General features: G+C 37.1%; 1 protein-coding gene across 6 annotated transcripts in view; it reads left to right on the top strand.

The window, feature by feature from the left end:
- Nucleotides 1-13613, top strand: part of SNCAIP (synuclein alpha interacting protein) — a 143685-nt gene that overhangs the window by 69985 nt on the left and 60087 nt on the right. For all 6 annotated transcript variants that reach the window (XM_067464472.1, XM_067464474.1, XM_067464475.1 and 3 more), the window contains one exon: nt 3461-3563. In XM_067464472.1, the coding sequence (XP_067320573.1) occupies nt 3507-3563 (57 nt within the window). In that variant the 5' untranslated portion in view covers nt 3461-3506. The remainder of the gene's footprint in view (nt 1-3460; nt 3564-13613) is intronic.

The raw sequence follows: 13613 nt of genomic DNA, 5'->3' as shown, positions 1-13613 counted from the left end.
AGTAGCCATGGTTTTAGTCATGTTTTTTTCACTTCCATGGGGGGTCATGTGCCCCTAATCCTAGCGAGTGTGGAAGGCTGACTATATTTCCTGATCACTGAAATAGTATTATAGAATCATAGAATCAAAGAGTTGGAAGAGATCTCATGGGCCATCCAGTTCAACCCCCTACCAAGAAGCAGGAATATTGCATTCAAATCACCCCTGACAGATGGCCATCCAGCCTCTGTTTAAAAGCTTCCAAAGAAGGAGCCTCCACCACACTCCGGGACAGAGAGTTCCACTGCTGAATGGCTCTCACAGTCAGGAAGTTCTTCCTCATGTTCAGATGGAATCTCCTCTCTTGTAGTTTGGAGCCATTGTTCCGCGTCCTAGTCTCCAGGGAAGCAGAAAACAAGCTTGCTCCCTCCTCCCTGTGGCTTCCTCTCACATATTTATACATGACTATCATATCCCCTCTCAGCCTTCTCTTCTTCAGGCTAAACATGCCCAGCTCCTTAAGCCGCTCCTCATAGGGCTTGTTCTCCAGATCCTTTATCATTTTAGTCGCTCTCCTCTGGACACATTCCATCTTGTCAATATCTCTCTTGAATTGTGGTGCCCAGAATTGGACACAATATTCCAGGTGTCGTCTAACCAAAGCAGAATAGAGGGGTAGCATTACTTCCCTAGATCTAGACACTATGCTCCTATTGATGCAGGCCAAAATCCCATTCGCTTTTTTTGCCGCCACATCACAATATTCATTACTTACTTCTGGTGAAAGACAAGCAATGGGTTTTACCCTGTTGATGTTTTAGATCTTTCTTCGGTTCTTGAAATCATTTACCATGGAATCTCACCAGACTGACTTCATCAGATGGGAGTAGGAGATGCTGTTTCAATTGTGCTCTTCCTTTTTCAGTCCTGGAAAATAGCATTGAGTGGTTCCCATTCAACCCTATGACATTATACTGTGAAGAGCAATTGGATTCTGTCTTCTCCATGTAAGGATCCCAGGAATAGATTGAGAGGTGGACAAAGAAGACATGGGGCTCCCAAGAGCCTGAATTATAGGGATAAGCATTTCTGAAATGATGAAGTACCAAGAATCAGGACCATCAATATAACAGTGTTGTTGAGCCTCAGTCAGAAATATCCTAGTTCCATTCACTTAATAGGATCTTATAGATTTTCCCTTTTCCTAGATATACAAATTTAAACAATATTATAGTTTTTCAGTTTTTCATTTTATTTGGGGTAGTTATATTGTTAATCACCTTGTGCATTATTATTATTATTATTATTATTATTATTATTATTTGAAACACAACAAGATGAGTCCACAGCAGACAAGATCACTCTGCTGGTTGTTACATTGGATCACACGTCGGACACTTCCCAAGTGTCTAGGATTGTGTGATGTATTGGCGAATAATGCGTGCAGATCCCAGTAGGGTGGCCTTCAGAAGCTGGCAGATGGTAATTTTGTCAGTGTCGATTGTGTTTAAGTGCAGACCAAGGTCTTTAGGCACTGCACCCAATGTGCCGATCACCACTGGGACCACCTTTACTGGTTTGTACCAGAGTCTTTGCTATTTTTATTATTATTTAATGTATTTTGGGCTTTTCCTGTTTTGTAAACAGGATTAATGTAAGCACATAAAAATGAAAATTACTTGCCTGGCAGTCTGCAGTCTCTGTACCTTAAAAAAGTTCTGGGTCCCTGCCCCTATTGTCAGGATTCAGGGTTCTGCCATTATGCAGGCAGAGGTGAACCAAAAACAACATCCAGCTTGTCTCGAAACTATTTTACTTAAAGTAGCACTTACTCATTTGGTTGATTTCAAAGTCTAAGCTCAAAACATAAAGATAGCACACAGTCACGGATACAAAGCAAAGACTTAGAACAAGGAGCATACTACAGGTTCAAGAGAGTACACCGTAGTCAAGATTGCAGCCCGGGAATCAAATGCCAAGAGTTCACTGATTAATGTCCAAGATTCAAGAAAAACAAAACATAATAGTTTTTCCAGAGGTCAAGTTAGAGAATCCAGAGTTCAAGGGTGATCCAAATAAGTAGTTAATAGTCAGTCCAGGGATTCAAGATACAACAAATTTCACAGCAGTATACAAGAGCAACAGGGTTCACATATAGGATGCTCACTAGGGTTAAAGGTTCTTCAATGTACAAGGTTTCAAGAGTTTATGAGAGAGGTCAGAATACCTATGATGATCTGCTCCTGTGTAAAGTTGCTGGGAAAGTGTTTAACCTTTAACCTTTTAAATCATTTTATTATTTTTTTCATTGTTGCTATTGGGTTGGTTTAATAATATGCTGCCCTGAAATCTTTGTATAGGTGGCAGAGTATGGATATTTAAATAATTTAAATAAATCAACAAGCCAACAATATTGTTTCCAGTTTGTGGACCGTTGCTTTGTTTTCCAGATTTGTTGTCATATTTTTATTATAATATGAATTGAATGGATTCTATCTCTAAAATTTCTTGAAACAACTCTGTTGGTATGTCATCTGTTCCTGGTGATTTATGGCTTCGAGTGAAATCTCTACTCTACTTTCTAAAGCTTTTGCAAAAGGTTTTTCCTTGAAGAAATCTATCATCCTTTCATCTCTTTAATGTAGATCTTCAGTGTGTTGCTTTCTTAGGCTTTTGTTTGTAACCTGATTATATAATGTATTCCCCTGTTGGTCATATAGCATCCCTATTCTTGATTCAAATATCACTTTTAGTCTCAGAACTTTTTGAAGAAGTCTCTTGTCCTTCCTTTTGTGCTGTCTACTTTTGTATCTTTGAATTGGTTATTATAATAGTTCTCTGGTCTAAAGAAGCAAATCACTAAACAGCTGAATTTTGAATTATTGCCCTATTTTTATTACCTTTCACTTTTGTTTCTTGTCTATTCCTATTTTGGAGAGTTTCATCAGTCATCCTTTTCTTGTTAACTACAGACATTCTTCCCTGATAGCATCCCTGGTTTCAGTCCAGGGTTCTGGTTCCCTTTGGATTAGGTATTGTAGTGCACATTTGTTCATTACATGGTTTTTAAATTCTCCACTGGTGTCGTTTAAATTGTATTTTGTCATCATGACTAATTCAATATATTTCTGTAACTTTACCTCATTTTTGATATTAGCAGTTTCATGCTGTGTGTCACAATAGATTCCCTGTGTCTCTCTTCTTTCCAAGTATGTTTGCATTAGAAAAGGGGAGATGGCTGCTCTCCACTCTGCAATTGCTAAAAACTGCAATTACAAGTTACACCACTTCATATGCATGAACATTTGAGCCTGAACATCACTCTGAGAATACAAATGAGCCTTTCCCAAATGGTCGCCAAGAGTGCTCACCAAGAATCCTGTTATTTCGCTATTTTCTTAGTGAGCTGAGGAGAGTTGTACCTTCACTACATTTAAGTGACCTTTGTTAATTTTCTCCTCTCCCTTTCTCTCTTCAACAGATATTTATTATTCAACTAAGCCAATGAAGATGTGCATAGAAGAATAATGGAAGCCCCTGAATATCTTGATCTGGATGAAATAGATTTTAGTGATGATATATCTGTAAGTATGATGTTTCACTTTTTATTTCTTTGCATAATGAAAGGTGGTAATTTCTTTGCTGTTTTGTTTTTAGGCTTAAATGTTGCAAATATTTTCCCACAAGAAAGAAAATAAAATCTTTTGAAATTGAGATTGCACTCTTTGAAAGGAAAACTTGATTGTTTACTTTGCAAAACAGAGCTTGGAAAGTGTTGTCAAAGGCTTTCATGCCCAGAATCACTGGGTTGCTGTGAGTTTTCCAGGTTGTATGGCCATTTTCCAGAAGCATTTTCTCCTGATGTTTCACCGACCACTATGGCAGGTATCCTCAGAGGTTGAGGAGTCTGTTGGAAACTAGGCAAGTGAGGTTTAACCCTCAACCTCTGAGGATACCTGCCACAGATGTGGACAAAACATCAAGAGAGAATGCTTCTGGAACATGGCCATACAGCCCGGAAAACTCAAACCAACCCAGTGCTTGGAAAAGTTGCATGTTACTTAACATGTTGACTGATGGATTCAGCAAGTGGTAGTCCAAAAGACTAATGTCTCTATGTTCTGCTAAAAAATCAAACCCACCTCCATATTGTGAAGGTAGGAATTTAAAATTACAGTCACCCATAATACAATGACAGGTTTGTGATCATTACTGTTTCTTCTTTTTAACCAACATCATTTAAAAATTCTATATCCTTTTCAAGATCAGAACTGGAGCATTATGGTTATCATAAATTTCCTACTGAAACACAATACTCTTCTCTGGTCACTGATCTCCTTTCTTGGAAGAACATATGGAAGCACTCACTATATAAGTCAAAGTCATCATATGAGGTTTTGCACTCCTATCTCACATTTTCAGTAGTCAGATGCTATCCATTTGGTGAGCACTATTCCCACATTGTTGTAGTGTCTACTTTTTACCCTTAATTTTTACCACATGGACCTTTCTGATGGTAGCATCATGGCAGACTTAACATATATCATGGTACTTAGTCTCAGACATTCAAAATCAGACAGAATCTGCAGGAAATCTACATAAAGTAAGTATTGAATGAATTAGATGGATCTGTTACAATAACTAAACCTGCCAGTGTTTGTGGCCTAAATCCAGCTGTTAGTCCCAATGTAATTTACATAAATGTCGACTCCCTATTCAACAATGGATGTTATGGGTCTACAGAAATTGGAACTAGCAACTGGATTGAAGATTACATTTTTATTCATCTAGTTAACATAGGAATAAAATAAGAAATGGAATGGAACTGTGCCCTGAACAAACAATATCTCCATAAATTGTACTGCTGTTGTTACATTTCCCTATTTTATGTCCTCCTATTTCAGAAAACCTCCAGGACTCCACAACAGTTAGTTCTGAGAGCTCATTGCAGCCCTCTAAGGAGAGTTAGGAATCCATTTATCCAAGCAGTATGCCAGGAGAATCTAAATACTGTAATCAATTGAGATTCCATTATTAAAAAGCCATCATGCTATGTTGCATACTTTGCAATCCTTACAGAAGTAATGATGCGGCTTATTTTAATGTCTCTAATGAGACCGTGACTATAGGTTATTCTCTCTTATGAATACCAATAAAAGTTCCAAACCAAATATGTATTAAATGCCCAATTAGTGAGGGAATTAGACATAAGATTTTTGAATATATGTTTTGATTCTGGGTTTTATAGAGACATTGTTCATTGTTTAAAGAAAAATCTCTAGCAGTTATATTCCCATAAAACAGACCTAAATCTCTGATTCCGTTATGCAGATTTTCTAATGGAGCAAGAGTAAAATAGAGACTGTGCATCCATTAGACAGTGATCCGATCCCACCATACCAATATATTCAGGGTACTGTGTTTTTATCACTATGGGGTATACCGACATGTGCCAGAAACCATTTCTAGTCTCAGTTTTATAGCACCATAAAACAAAGGCACTAACCTCCTCTTGCCTTTCCCATTGTGCTTTAATGATGAACTCTCTGTCAGATCCAGAAACATGTAGCACAATTCTCAGTGCTAATAATGGATGCTATAAAATGTAGCTGACCATTTTGAATTAAAGAAGTTGCTCAACTCATAGGAAAATGAATTAGCCTTAATTCCTAACTGTCATGGTCACGGGCAGGATTGGTTTCTTGTAAATTTAGTCATGTGTTTTATTGAAGCCTTGAATACAAGCAGAAAAACTAAGACAACTTTTATCAAAATATAAAAGTGATATGTTTTGATTTTATAAAACTCTTTTACTCTGTGGTGTAACATAATTACTGTCTTTATCAGTGTTCTCTAAATGAATTGTATTCTACTCAAGTTCTATTGAGTGAACATTATTTCGAGATACCCAAGTAGGTTTCTACAATGGAATGATAGATAAATAATACTTGTGTTTTCATGACAATTTGCCTAATTTGTGTTTGATAACTGTACTTGTTCAGACTGTGTGACAAAGTTCTCAAATTTTTTTAAAAAGCACAGAAAGATAGATTTCCTCGGGGAAAGTATGTCTGTACTAGAGAAATACATATATACTTTTTGAGAGAAGGTAGCATTCAAAAACTTTACATAAGGAACATTGCTTGCAAAAATTGGCATGTTTGCAATCAGTATATACAAGGCATAATCAGACAACCCTCAAGTTATGATGAAGTTAGGTTCTGTAGGTTTGTTGTTAAGATGAATTTGTATATGTCAGAAGAGGTACCTTTTTAAGTGTACCATATGTGCATATATTCACAGAGAGAGAGAGAGAGAGAGAGAGAGAGAGAGCACATAAAAGTTTTGGCTAGCATAGGGAAGAGTTAATATCCCTGTGACGTTTGTTTTGCTATCTGTGCCCCTCTTCAGAAGATTTCACCTCTCTTTCTTTCCTTGTGGTAATTGGATTTTGAAAAAAATGGCTTGTTGTGGAATTAAGGATTGATGATATAAAGCTTCAGTGAGGACACCTTTCCCCCATGATAACTCTTTCAAGAATGAATTTGGGTAGTTTTCTCTCACTTCCTGTTGTCTCACTTCCATTTTTCACTATGAGTCATTTGTAAGTCAGATGTTTGTAACTTGAAAACAGCCTCTACTGGATAAAAAGCAAATTAATTTTCATGTTCATTTTAAAAATATTGCAAGTTGTTAGTGTAAGAGATAAAATGAATATAGTTGGGGGAGGGGGCATAAATTGGTCCAGCTATTTATAGTTCTGTTCTACTTAAATTTTTGCTAATATCCCAAATTCACAGACTTGCAGAGTTTTAACCGAGTGGACAAAATATGCAGAAATACGTGTTACTTGGTGGAGGAGAGTCCTGTGTATGAAGTGTTGTGCAGTTGAGGAATAAAATAGAGATTAAAAATAATCACCAGTAAGAAGAGAGAAGTGTAATCATTAATAACACTATGTAACAGATTTTGAAAATCTTTCGGTTCCTATGTCCTGTTTAATTGTGTGGTACTTACTTAGAAAGTAGTTATACTCCAGAAACTTGTTTTTTGTGGCTGCCGCAAACTGTGTTGAATTGGTCGAGACTTATGAGATATTCATTGTAAAACTGTAGCAAAATTTGCTGCAGGGTGTCCCACAAAAACAAAATGTTGCAGCTCAATAACCTTTTTTCATGTGTTTATGCTAGAACCAATTAGGAAATGACATTTATAACCCAGGAGTAAAAATAGTGTTACATAGTATAATTAACATCTAAATAAAACTTTCAGCAGAGACCTAGTTCAATTGATCATAATCATGACATGGTTCTGAATTGTTTTGTATTTCTATTTAGATGACATTAAGAATGTCTAAATTTCCATGAATACCTATGATTGAAAATATGTAAAGTCATGTAAATGGTTGCCTCCTGATCTCTTTTTTAATCTTTCTTTTAAAAACTATTGATTCATTTAAAAACCTCAATATTCAGGGGACCTATAGCAGCAGTTTCACTTATCTACATCTGAGAAAAGGTTTCATTTCACAATACCATAGTATTCTTTTACCTGCAGTGATCATGGGGTTGTGTTGGTGAACCAAGAAAATTCCTAGAGAGTATACCACTGGAAATTTTCTAGGTCTTCCAGGACAACTTTATGGTAACTTCAAATGGAAGCCATTCAGTAAGGTTCATTATTATCCATGGTATGTTTGTTGTTACCCATGATAAGTTCAAGAATATAACCCCCCCCCCCCCTTTAATGAATTCTACCTGTTTCCCTAGAAGGGGACCTAAGGCGACAAACCAATAAGAAATACATTTTTAAAAATCTTTAAAACTCAGACAAACCAGTGATGGCAAGAGGTTTAAATATATTGTGTAGATTTATTATTATTATTATTATTATTATTATTATTATTATTATTATTATTATTTCCTCACCTGTACTCATGACTCAAGGCGGGTTACAGCATTGCTAAAACACATAATCAAAACACATTTTAAAATACTCTGTAGAATACGCATATTAATATTAAACATATATCCACAAAATACACATTAAAATACACAAACACAAATTGGATATAAAGTGGAAGTTTCATAATAAGAATAAATAATCACAAAGTTTTAGCAGGTACTCTCTTCAAAAGTCATTTTTATATACTACCTAAAACAGTAGCTGGACATGATGAATCTACTGGAAAAAATATTCTGTATTGCAGATACCATCAGTGGAAAGATTCCAAACCCTTCAATTCATGGTCTGCATGATCAAAAATATTGCCTCAGATGCACAGAGAATATTAATGTGAAATCAAACAATGTTAACCAAAGTTGCACATTACTCAAAATTCTCCCCCAGAATCTGGAACAAACCATAACTTTGGGCCCATGCAAACAGTTGTGTCGGTTCCAAGATGGAACCTGGTGCAATTGTTTACATAGCATCTTATGTCCCTTGGGCTCAGGTGGCCCAGGGACATGAGATGACACTCGCTGTCCCCTCTTGTTCTTCTTGTTGCGGCAACCACTGGATGTGGCATGGGTCATGTCAGTCCCTTGTTGCTTGGAGACACTACCTCTGGGTAGCCATGAGATGATCGAAGAAGGGAGGGCTAGAGGAGGGGATGGTTCCTTCTCTTCTCCTTCCTATGTTGCTCTGGTGCCCCGGCTGACATCACTCCAGGAGAAGTAGTCATTGTAGAATTGCCCATTGTCAGTTGTTACACTGTTGCTTTTCTGTTATTAAGTTTACTAAGTTTATCCCAGGACCACCTCTAGCAGGGGATATTAGATGAATATCATTCAAAGAGAGAGAGGGGGTGGGGGCTGTTATTTCAACAAAGAACTACGGGCAACTGAAGTCTGATGAACACTAAGTACATAGAACTTAGTCTCTACTTCCTTTCTCTGTATAAAAACCACCCCTTGGTCTTTCTGTAATGACATACCAAGGTCCACCAAGTTCTCCTATAACAATGATATTGTGTATCCCGTAATAAGATGAAGCTGATACTGCAAAGTAGTCTTTAAAACGTAACTGCAAGACTAATCAGTAGCCACTCTCAGAGGAACAGGATAGAAGCCAGGGAATGAAAGTAAGTGAAGAGTTGTTAGTAGTCTGGGAAAGAATTCAGTAATGTTCTGTCTTGGCAGCTTAATAGTTTTTCTCAACTGAAACCTTTTCATTGTACTGACAGAAATGGCAGAAATTCTAAGTGTGCATATTTTGTTTGGGGACAGAAGTTGAGCAGGAGGAAATCTGCTAATGCAATCAAGCACACACCATTAAAAGCACAATCAAATTTATAGCATGTTTAATAGGTCTTTTTCCTCAGGATCCAAATATATATTAAAATAGAATGGTTTGTTCTTCCAGGAGGAAATAATATATAGAGGAAAAACCTTGGCCTAAGAAAACATTCCAATGAAGTAGTTAAAAGAGCTACTGCTAATTGAATTGCCAATTGTGCAACACTTAACCTGCACTACCTGACTTTCCAGAAGTTAGTATTTCTATTGTTGCATTTTTATCGTATTAGCTGCTTTGTTTGCCCAATAAGCAACATATACAAATATGGTCCTCACTAAGGAAAATCAGTAACTAGGAAACAGTATTTTTATGCATTTTAAAGGGGTCCCAAAATGTTGCAATGTAAAAGGCTTATTCAAACTCCTTCACTTACTGACATGCTGTTATTTGAACAGCGGGAAAACACGATGGGGATCCAAATTTAATTGTGTGTTCTACTGTCGTAGAAATAATGAATCAATGAGAACTTGATGAGTCAACAAATGCTATGTTCAGCAAAGGATAAGAGGGATCCTCTCACTTCTGCAGGAGTCTACCGCATACCATGCAGCTGTGGACAAATCTACATAGGGACCACCAAATGCAGCATTGCCCAAACACGAATCAAGGAATATGAAAGGCACTGCAGACTACGTCAACCAGAGAAGTCAGCCATAGCAGAGCACCCGATGAACCAACCTGGACACAACATATTATTTGAGAACACAGAAATGCTGGGCCACTCTAACAACCACCATGTCAGATTACACAGAGAAGCCAATGAAATCCACAAACATGTGGACAATTTCAACAGAAAGGAGGAAACCATGAAAATGAACAAAATCTGGCTACCAGTATTAAAAAAAACTCTAAAATTACAACAGCAAAACAACAGACAGGAAACAATCTGGGACATCTATTCACCTCTCAACAAAAGATTGCCCCAGGCAGTGCCAAGCTATCAAATGCTAATCAAGATGGTCAGTTGAAACATTCACAACTAGCTCCAGCAGACAAGAGTCCTTTGTCCCACCCCGGCCATTCCACAGATATATAAACCCTTTTTTTCCTAGTTCCAATAGACCTCACTATCTCTGAGGATGCTTGCCATAGATGCAGGTGAAACGTCAGGAGAGAATGCCTCTAGAACATGGCCATATAGCCCGAAAAAACCTACAACAACCCAAATAAAAATCTGTTTCTGAGAACAGTTCCTGTTCTTAGGCAAAAGGTTGTTGATGGATGGAAAACAGAAGTGCAAAAAACCTAGACAATCTGTATTAATACATCGATTGTATAAGTAATATAAAAGTTAATAGAAGCCAATGTGAGGTTGCTTAAGTTAATATTGTAACTAGTCACATAAGACAGACATAGAATCATTCACAGGCATATTATCACGCTAGCTTTCATTTGTGTTTGACATACAGTTGGCAAATTGTCAGTTAAACAAAAAATAGGACAGATTTTCTGTTATGTGGGAAGCTAGTGTGGTTTCTTGGCAATTCCATTTCGCCTGACACAGCTAAATATACCCCTTATTTTAGGAATATAGTATCCTTGTGTACACTTTAAAATAGAATAATATTCTATTTTGGCTTTTAATGTGTTTTTTTCCTTTGGATTTTGGATAATTTTTGCTAGTGTGAAAAAAGAGTTAAAGGTAAAATGAGTACTTCTGGCTGTCAGTTAACATTGGCATAAGTATGTACCATTCAATTATTGAACTATAGCAACCAATGTATATTTGTGATCCATCTGCTGACTAGTTAAAGCAGGAATGAAGAAAGTGTGTCTTACAGACTGCACGAGCCCCTACTCTTGTGTTCCTCAAACCTGCCTCCCACTAGTATACTCAAGTCCACAATTTGAGAGATAATTTTTCTTGATAAACACACAAAAGATATCTCATATTATCTCCAATTCCATCCATGTACAAACAACTGGAAGTGATGCAATGTAATTTCTGATTGGCATTTTGTGAAGGGCTGACAAAAATGGAAATATTGTGCCTTATTGTGTTCTCATACAGTGGGAACTTGGTCTCCTCCTGCAATTGCACAACTCTGGGTTAGATATTTCAGCAAAAGCCCTACCACACCAATTGTTCTAAAATGCAATGCCAGCCATGTTGCTGCTACGATGACAAATAGTCCATGAAAACATACAATTATACTTTTAAAACGAATAGAAAGGAAAGCAGGGTCCTTATGGAGAGGGGGAAGGATCTCAATAAGGATTATTATTATTATTATTATTATTATCATTATTGCAGACGAAAGGTCAGGAGAGAATGCCTCGTCTAGACCATGGCCATATAGCCCGAAAACACCTACAACAACCCATTATCATTATTATTCGGTACTTGGTAGTACTACAAATCACCCCTCAAAATGAGAAAGGAATTGAACAGGTTGGTTTGGTTGGTCAGTGGTACTAGACTAGTATTCTTCTTTTCATTTGACCCCAAAATATACGTATGTTTGTTGTTTGTATTAATTTTGGCCCTGCGGCAACAACAAGTAACAACACCACCACCCCATAGGCAACTTGGGATTTTAGAAAATAAAGGACTGTACTTTGAAAATTTGAATTATACTTTTAAAACCAATATAAAGGAAAGGAAGAAGACTAGACCAGAATTAAAATAGACTAAAATTAAAGAAAGCAGTTTGTACAAGGAAATCCAAAGGGTGTTGTAGTTCAGCCAATTCAGCCCATGATTGTGGCTGATTCCAATGTTAATGAGGACATGGATCATGGGAACTCTGGGCCTGCGAGTCCACATGAGATTTTAATTCCTGAAAATGATCAATATGTGTCTCCAGAAGTTAGTGAAGGCCACATTCCACTATTTTATACATACAGACATAGAAGTTTTTACTATTTTTGCTGAAGTGCTTTTTATATAATCTTCAATAAACAGCTTCACTAATTTGAACTGGAGTGTGGTGGTTAGATACAGACAGAGGTGTTACCCGGCCTCAGTGCAACAAAGGGAAGAAAATGGAAAACCCCCAAAAATGAATCCTAAATGGAAGCTCCACCTTCTCACATGCAAAGATCCTAAACTCAGCTGTGGCGATCCTGAAAGGAAACCTAAACTAAACAAACTAAACTTGCATGGCACATGCAAAAGCATAAGAGAACGGACAAATTCAACTCCTAGCTCCTGTGCTAATCTCCATCCCTCTTCCACCTCACCCACACAATGGCAGCAGAGGCAACATGGCTCCTGCATTTAAATGAAATGCCAGCACTGCCTCCTCCCTTCCCCTCTCCCTCAACCCTGATACACTGAGGAGAGCACGTGACGTACCAATTTGGCTACGCTGCCCAGGAGAGTTTGCTTGCACTGAAAAAGAAGCTGACTCACTGCAACCTATGAAAAATAACAAACTTCTTATGAAAATTATTGTTTTAATTTGTTTGTGTGGGGGGGGGGCAGCAGCACTGTCTTTGTAAAGTGGGTCGTAAGTATGGATTTTCCAAAACGCTTATGACTTATGACCTGTATCCGAATTTTTGCACAGCCCTATTGCCCATATCACATTGACAGAACAAAAATATGATGCAGGCCAGGATTTAATCACAGAGCATCACCAACACTGTATAATCTAAATGGGGAGGCTATAACTCACATAAGGAGCATGGCATGGAGCTGTATCTATCTGGCCATAAAGAGAGCCAACAAGAAGTAACTTTGATACTAAGAAGAAAGGACACTATAACTGCTGTTATTTTTTCTTTTATTTTTAAAATTTTTATTGATTTATAGTGCACACAGGAAACAAAACCAATACCAGAGGGGGGAAAAACCAAAAAAAAAAAAAACCCAGAAAAACAGAAAAAAGGATATACAAAAGAATATGCAAGTTTACAGAATGGTATACAGTCAGCGTTCATTAAACATATGAAAAATCAACTTTGACTGTACAGTTATTATACCTTAACATTTATTGTCCCTCTAACCCCACACCCGTGAACCCAACCCCCATGATCTCCAACACCCCTCAGTATGGATCACATAACTAACCCACAACTACCCATATGTCTTCTTTCACTAAATCCCCTTGATGGTGATCTTCAAATCTACTTTTGTCTTCTTTTCGAGATATCCAATTGCCAACCTCCATTTTTTTTTTTTTTTACAAATTCTTCATTATTTCCTCCTCTGCTGCTATTTGTCAGTTTGGCCATTTGGATATAATCTAATAATTTATCTCTTCAATCCTTAATAGTTAACTCTTTTCTCGCCTTCCATGTCTTAGCTATTATTAGTCTTGCAGCAACAAAGCAATACTGACAAATTTCTTCATCTGTTGGACTAATATACCTTCTAAATATTCCTAATA

Source organism: Anolis sagrei, chromosome 2 (assembly GCF_037176765.1).
Source record: "Anolis sagrei isolate rAnoSag1 chromosome 2, rAnoSag1.mat, whole genome shotgun sequence".
Taxonomy (NCBI): Eukaryota; Metazoa; Chordata; class Lepidosauria; order Squamata; family Dactyloidae; genus Anolis; species Anolis sagrei.
The sequence above is the reverse complement of the archived record's forward strand: the minus strand, read 5'-3'. Positions and strand labels throughout refer to the sequence as shown.